The sequence below is a fragment of the Salvelinus alpinus genome, chromosome 30, assembly GCF_045679555.1.
Source record: "Salvelinus alpinus chromosome 30, SLU_Salpinus.1, whole genome shotgun sequence".
Lineage (NCBI taxonomy): Eukaryota > Metazoa > Chordata > Actinopteri > Salmoniformes > Salmonidae > Salvelinus > Salvelinus alpinus.
Window position 1 is genome coordinate 40,300,923 of NC_092115.1, and position 8,232 is coordinate 40,309,154.

Consider the following 8,232-nt stretch of genomic DNA (forward strand, 5'->3'; position numbering starts at 1 on the left):
CTCTAAACACATTTTATTTTCAGCCAAGCACACAGAGAAAGATCATGATACACTTTTCCAAATTTTTTATTATAAAAAAGAATCTTAAAATATGTTGTTTCACAGGACTCAACATTTACAATACAGCAGGATCCTATTAATATTGGTGCCATCACAAAGTGCCTAAAACAATGGATATCTTCCTATAGCCACACTAGCATAACACTTAGCACGCTTGCACATTATATTGCCTCATTCTAAAAATGGTATGATAGTGTGGATATTAGACGAGCATGATAAATACAATGCCTTGGCAACTGTGTACAAAACCTATTGAATATGGCCCATTTTACATCTGTAGAATATATGTAGGTATTCAAAGTTTCTTCCAGAGTTTAGGAAAAAGTACATCGGACAATGAAACAGTACACTTGACATAGTCCTAAAACAGGGCACTGTTATAGCAACCAAATGATAGGCAAACAATCTAACAGAAGGATGATGTGCTGGTTGGAGATCAGTTGTTTCGATGGGGCATTCCTTCATGGCTGTCAGAGGGGAGTGGGGGTCTCATCAGGGGTGGCATACCCATCCCGGGGCCACTGTGTTGCATTTGATGGTGGTGGTGCATTTGGGGAGGGCCGGGGGCGCCAGGGGGTAAAGGGGGCATATTCATCCCCCCTGGAAGTGGAGGGGGCATGGGCTCACTGGGGGGTCGAGGCCCCATCCCACTCATCAGGGGAGGGGGGCGCTTTATACCCATGGGGGGTACGGGTCCGCTGGGTGGGGCGAGGGCTTTCTCCATCTTGAAGTGGAACTGGAGGAAGAACTGGAGAGGGACGGTACATTCAGTTGGATTCCATTAATACCTAAATATCCTCCAAAAACCAAGTCAGATAAAACCAACCATGGGACTGTCAACACCAAATGTACTTTACCTGTTTTGTATCTTTGTTCCAGTGGGTCCAGAAGCGACTCTCGCCTTTATCAATCTCTCTGCTTGGCACCTGCATAAATATAGAAGATACAAAAAGGTATGAGTTGTCATTCATAGGAAAACAGAACAAAGCACAGACAAATGAGAGTGATTGGGGATTTTCTTAGGTCCAAATAAAAAAATGCACATACCTTGAAGGCGATCGTCTCGTAGGGCTCTGCAGCCAGTAGAAGGTACTGCCAACGACGGTCTGGGGGCTCGATGCGCTGCTCGTATGCAGACATGAAGCGATGCCTGGGTCCTATGCCCTCTGCTATCTCTGGGTAATCAATCTGATAGGGGAGGAAGAGAAAGTAGCCAGTGTCTCAGAAATTGCAGCCCACAGTGCCAACTGTAACGTTTGGAGGTGGAGGAGGAATAATGGTTTGGGCTAGGCCATACATGTTGTTGTATTAAATCATGACAGTCTATAAATTGTGCATTTAGGCTGTGACTTACTTAGAATTAAATACAAATTAAACAGTGCCTTTGAATTCATTTTTAGAATTCATGCAAACGACACCATTCTGTATACATCTGACCCTTCTTTGGACACTGTGTTACCTCCAAACGAGCTTCAACATCATACAACACTCCTTCCGTGGCCTCCAACTGCTCTTAAATGCTAGTAACACGAAATGCATGCTCTTCAACCGATTGCTGACCTCACCCGCCCGCCCGACCAGCATCACTACTCTGGATGGTTCTGAATTAGAATATGTGGACTCACATCAAACATCTCCAATCCAAAGTTAAATCTAGAATTGGCTTCCTATTTTGCAACAAAGCCTCCTTCACTCATGCTGCCAAACATACCCTCGTAAAACTGACTATCCTACCGATCCTTGACTTCGGCGATGTCATTTACAAAATAGCCTCCGATACTCTACTTAACAAATTGGATGCAGTCTATCACAGTGCCATCCGTTTTGTCACCAAAGCCCCATATACTACCCACCAATGCGACCTGTATTCTCTCGTTGGCTGGTCCTCGCTACATCTTCGTCGCCAAACCCACTGGCTCCAGGTCATCTATAAGTCTTTGCTAGGTAAAGCTCCGCCTTATCTCAGCTCACTGGTCAGCTCATTGGTCACCATAGCAACACCCACCCGTGTATATTTCACTGGTCATCCCCAAGGTCAACACCTACTTTGGCCGCCTTTCCTTCTAGTTCTCTGCTGCCAATGACTGGAACGAATTGCAAAAATCACTTAAGTTGGAGACTTATATCTCCCTCACTAACTTTAAGCGTCAGCTGTCAGAGCAGCTTACCGATCTCTGCAGCTGTACACAGCCTATCTGTAAATAGCCCATCCAACCAACTACCTACCTCATCCCTATATTTGTTTTTGTTTTGTTTTTCTGCTCTTTTGCAGACCAGTATTTCTACCTGCACATCCTCATCTGCACATATCACTCCAGTGTAAATTGCAAAATTGTAATTACTTCACCATTGGCCTATTTATTGCCTTACCTCCTTACTTGTTTTTTTGCACACACTGTATACAGACTTTTCTATTGTGTTATTGACTGTACGATTGTTTATCCCATGTGTAACTCTGTGTTGTTTTTGTTGCACTGCTTTGCTTTATCTTGGCCAGGTCGCAGTTGTAACTGAGAACTTGTTCTCAACTGGCCTACCTGGTTAAATAAAGGGGAAAAAAAAAAAAAATAAGATTTCATTTTTAGAAACACGAGTTTGGCGAGTCTGGGGCTTCAGGCTTTTGGGATAAATGTCTCAGATTCCACAATGATTCTTTAGTTGTGGACACTACATCACTGCACTCCCCCTTGGACCTCATCTTTGTAAGTCACCTTGATTTAGCACCTGTGTGTTTAATCAGTTTCTTTATGAAAATATTTTAACAAACTCCATGACATTAGCAAGGGGCTATTTGCAGCACACAAGTAGACTACAAATGCATGGGGCTGGCATGCCCTGAGCTTGTGATGTGAGCGCTACTGGAGCGAAATTGGAGCAAGCGAGAATGCCAACGCTCCAGCCTTTGGGAATCTCGCTCCAAGCTCCAGTCAAATTGGGCACTCTCCGCTCCTCGCCAGCTCCGCTCACATACTCTGATTCAGACTCACCTGGAAAAGTAAAGACTGTTGCCCGCTCTCTGGATCTCTCTGTTTTGTTACTGTTGAGAAGGGAAATAATATCAATACATTTCAGTACATTAGATTGTTCTAGAGTCATCAAATCCTTTGAGAGCCTGATGATGACTAAATCAAAACACATAATAACCTACCTTTGTACCCAGGTCGACCAATTTTCACAAATTTCTTGACCTCAACCTTCACCTTTTCGGGGGCTGGCTGGGCGGGAGCTTCTTTTGCTTCTTTGGCTGCTCTTCTTGCTCTGCATTCAACAAAATAGAGAAGTGAGCAAAACCAAATATACACAGTGCTAAAATGACACAAAAGTAGTAGTAATCCATATGTACTTACAAATTTGTTTGATGCTTCTTTCCCTGTGTATGAGCCAGGTAGCTGCCCTGTAAAGAGAAAACAATAATGGTTAAAATCTGTAATTCAAATGACAATTGATCATCATATAAAGAGTTATGTTAAAATGAGCACTTCCTTACCTCATTGTTGTGGAGTGTCAGACACAGTTTACACTCATAAGAGCCCAGATGGTTCTTCATGAAATAGGGGTCCTTGTTGATGTCAATGGTCTCCAGGGCCAGCTGGCGGAGCCGCTCTCGCCGGTCCCGGTTGCTCTCCGAGGAGGACGCCACCCCACCACTCCCCGTCTTGCCCCCAGCTCTGTGTTGGAAATCCATTTTGCAGAGCAATGGATTCACTCACAGTCAAAACACTCAACTCCACCTCCTGGACAGCTGGTCAAATACTCAAGGTAGACGTCTTCACTCTGGAGAAACATATTGGGGGGAAAAAGTTTAACATAATTTAAAAATGTACGTTTTTTCACTTGTGCATTTGGGGAGAATCTTTGGGGGGGAAAATAAGACTTGAAATTGTACCAAATTATATAACATTTGTTCAGCTTAGCTAACTAGTAACATTCGCTGCCCATGGCACCTAGCTAGCAATTAGGGTGCAACTAGCCAACTATCTAAAGCTACTATTCAAACGTAGTTTGTTACATACATTTCTACACCAAAAGCAAGAGGCCTAACAATGCATGTAATAACACTATTATAAGACAACTACTATAGGCTATAGTATAGCTATCTTATACACTGGGTTTTGGTGCAGAGGGTGGATTAGCTAGCTATGCTAATATTAGCCTGTGATAGCTTTGTTGAGGTAACCGGCAAAGCAGCTACGACTTTAACAAACAAAACGGGACTTCTTTTCATATCTGTTGCTGTAGTAAATGTAGGTGCATCTAATCAAATTAATGGAATATCTTTAATATCTAATTTACCACAGAAATACTCGTTTTTAAACTCACCAATTCCTCAACGTTTGCGTCACGCCGTTCACAACGTAAACACTAATGCGCATAGGCAAACTTCCGTTTCGTACATGTGTATAACTTTATTGACAAAACTACACAACACACAGTTCAAAACAATGTATTTTTGCTATATTTTACGAGATAGTTCAGCAGAAACGTGAATATTTGAAGTTAAGCCTCTCTAAAATACAAGACGTCCGTTTATCTATAATGTATAGCCTATAATGTTCAAATGCGTATGTTTTATTTATTTATTTAACTAGGCAAGTCAGTTAACAGTTAACAGGAACAGTGGGTTAACTGCCTTTAAAAAAATATATATATATTTGTTTTATTACCAATGTAGAAAAAGTCTGTATACATACAATAAGTACATAAATAGACAATGATAAAATATGCTAGGGGGTACAACAAATTACAGATTATACAAAGACCTTAAAAGAAACACACATATTGATTGTTTTAACAGCTTTCTTATTAGAAGAATGTAGAATGGTCTTAATGTACTGCTCAAATTCCTTATAGAAAACACGGAAGAGTGTTTTTTTATTAGTAAATTGACATTTATGAATGTGAAATTTTGCCATTAGCAAAATTAGACTTATGAGGTAAAATTGTTTTCCTTTATCTTTATTATGGTTAAGGAAACTGAGCAGCACATTCTCCCATAACAAACAAAAGTCATCAAGAATATTAACAATTATAAAACTGTGAATATCTTTCCATAATTGTACATGTAAACAATGCCAAAATAAATGTGAAACTGTTTCTGGATGCTCAACACAAAAAGTACAATCAATATGAATTTATTTTTGGAGTTTCTTCAGGTAATAATTTGCAGGGTAATACTTATGGATCATTCTTAAGGAGACCTATTTGACCTTGTTAACAAGCAACTATTTGTGTGGTAATAACCAGACTTTTTTCCAACATATATTAGTGACGAATGTATTCCAGTAACTTGTGACATAAGGATTGGATACAATCTCCCTTTGAAATAAAGCACTGTTGTTCTGAGGGAGCAAGGATAAACATTTTCCCTATTGGAGAGTCAACTGGATTAAGCAAGGGTAGTAAATAACATGAGAGTTCCAGATGGAATTACAGTTATCTGCCTTGTTCAGGGGCAGAACAACAGATTTTTACCTTGTCAGCTCAGGGATTCAATCTTGGAACCTTTCGGTTACTAGTCCAACACTCTAACCACTAGGCTACCTGCCACCCCCATTTAGCAGGGTAACAGGGGCACAATCTAAGGCGATATAGCTATTACCCATGTCTTTAAACATATGTCCATTAACAATTACTGGATAATTTTACATGGATGGAAGTGCAGCCGATTTTGGGGTTGGACAAAACGCTCTAACCACTAGGCTACCTGCCGCCCCCATTTAGCAGGGTAACAGGGGCACAATCTAAGGCGATACAGCTATTACCCATGTCTTTAAACATATGTCCATTAACAATGACTGGATAATTTTACATGGATGGAAGTGCAGCCGATTTTGGGGTTGGATAATCCTCGCTAGAATCAAAGACAATGGAGTCTAAAAGGTAACAAGTTAAAATCGGAATGACCAAATACTCCTTGCAAACCCAGAGAACCTTGGATGTTTTTAATCTTGTGAGGGATTTGATTTCGGCTTATTCTGAAGTAGTTTTACATTTTATGTTGTCTTATTCTGAAATAGATTTATAGAATGGACGAAAGGGAGGAGTAGGCACGAGGAACATGGAGGGCATTATGGTGTGGTGGATACAGAAAATCATGGGGAAAAGAGAGACCAGTCATATATGGGAGTGAATCGTTAGACTCGGTGGCGAGATACATGGAGTACAGTGGAATTATCTTCATCATGTTTTTTTGTAATTAAAACATTTGGGTTGCTGATTAAGATCTAGTATAGTGAATATTAATGAAATGTGCACTTTCTCTTCCAGGATAATGGGGGTAGTCATTTTCTGTCTCTTTGAAATGTTTCCGGAAACTAGTCCCTCTGACCAGTGTCTGTGTTCTTTTGCCCATCTTAATCTTTTATTTTTATTGGCCAGTCTGAGATATGGCTTTTTCTTCGCAACTCTGCCTAGAAGGCCAGCATCCCGGAGTCGCCTCTTCACTGTTGATGTTGAGACTGGTGTTTTGCTGGTACTATTTCATGAAGCTACCAGTTGAGGACTTGTGAGGCGTATGTTTCTCAAACTAGACACTCTAATGTACTTGTCCTCTTGCTCAGTTGTGCACCGGGGCCTCCCACTCCTCTTTCTATTCTGGTTAGAGACAGTTTGCGCTGTTCTGTAAAGGGAGTAGTACACAGCGTTGTATGAGATTTTCAGTTTCTTGGCAATTTCTCGCATGGAATAGCCTTCATTTCTCAGAACAAGAATTGACTGATGAGTTTCAGAAGAAAGGTCTTTGTTTCTGGCCATATTGAGCCTGTAATCAAACACAAAAATGCTGATGCTCCAGATACTCAACTAGTCTAAAGAAGGCCAGTTTATTTGCTTCTTTAATCAGAACAACAGTTTTCAGCTGTGCTAACATAATTGCAAACGGATTTCCTAATGATCAATTAGCCTTTTAAAATAATAAACTTGGATTAGCTAACACAACGTGCCATTGGAACACAGGAGTGATGGTTGCTGTTAATGGGCCTCTGTACGCCTATGTAGATGTAATACCCTTGTTAAAACCAGGTGTAGAGTTTATTTGTTATAATTAATTGGTATTAAATTAAAAAGGTGATCATATTGCTCCTGAATTGTAATGTCGTTAATGCATTTCTTTTGAAGAAATATTTATTTAATGTATAAGTGGTTTGCCTTTAAGTTTTGACCAATAAGGTAGCTTGTTAAGCTGAGGCCAATGGGAGAGTTGACCAGGTTAACAGGAGGCCTGAGAAAAAGAAACGTTGAAGAAAGAGGGAGAGACGTTGAAAGAGTGATGGAGAGACATTATCAGTGTTGGTGAAGAAAATCTATGAAAGAAGACGATAAAAATAGAACAAAACCCATATCTACCGAGCTTTGAAGGGAAATACTGATTTTATTTTATAAGAGAGTGTTATTATTTTGTTAAGAAATACTTAGTAGAGACTGAAGGTACTGTCTCATCGTGGAGGTATTTGACAGCTCGAGGTTAGCCTAGCATTGTGCGAGACCTGGAGAGAATTGCTTGTGGAAGATTAACGAGTTCATGTTTCCATGAGATATCTGTTGCTGCTAAGGAGTACTGTCTGCATTGATAGCTGTGCTTGCTGTGAATCTTGTGAGGACACCTGCACAGAACTGCTATACTTCGCTGAGGAAATATCTACAAGTAGTGAGTAACCACAACCGTGGGGTGTTTCGGGACTTTATGTGTCATATTTTTTTAGCTCCAACGGGTTTAAAAACTTCTTATGGCTTGGGTGCAGTATTTCGACGTCTGGATGAGAAGCGTGCCCAAAGTAAACTGCCTGTTACTCAGGCCCAGAAGCTAGGATATGCATATAATTGGTAGATTTGGATAGACAACACTCTAATGTTTCCAAAACTGTTAAAATAATGTCTGTGAGTATAACAGAACTGATATGGCAGGCGGAAAAATCCATCCAGGAAGTGGGATGTTTTTGATGTGGCTAGTTTTCAATTGAATGCCTATTGAGTATCTAATGGGTTAGGACCCAGATTGCAGTTCCTATGGCTTCCACTAGATGTCAACCGTCTTTAGACATTGTTTCAGGCTTGTTTTCTGAAAAATGAAGAAGAATGAGACCTTTCTGTCAGTGGACTGAGGAAGCATGCAGTGCTGGTTTGCGCGCGTGACCGTGTGCGCTTCCTTCGTTGTTTTTCCTTTCTATTGAATAT

At 40.6% G+C, this 8,232-nt stretch overlaps 1 protein-coding gene across 1 annotated transcript; it reads right to left on the minus strand.

Annotated features, from left to right (window-relative positions):
* Positions 1–50: 50 nt before the first annotated feature.
* LOC139560461 (splicing factor 3A subunit 2-like) lies at positions 51–4,499 on the minus strand. The gene is made up of 8 exons (XM_071377263.1): positions 4,381–4,499; positions 3,548–3,834; positions 3,408–3,454; positions 3,209–3,318; positions 3,048–3,097; positions 1,108–1,248; positions 918–986; positions 51–808 (listed from the first exon to the last, which is right to left on the minus strand). The coding sequence occupies exons 2-8, from the start codon at positions 3,743–3,745 to the stop codon at positions 497–499; spliced, it is 927 nt and encodes a 308-aa protein (XP_071233364.1). The 5' UTR covers positions 3,746–3,834; positions 4,381–4,499; the 3' UTR covers positions 51–496.
* Between the last annotated feature and the right edge of the window lie 3,733 nt (positions 4,500–8,232).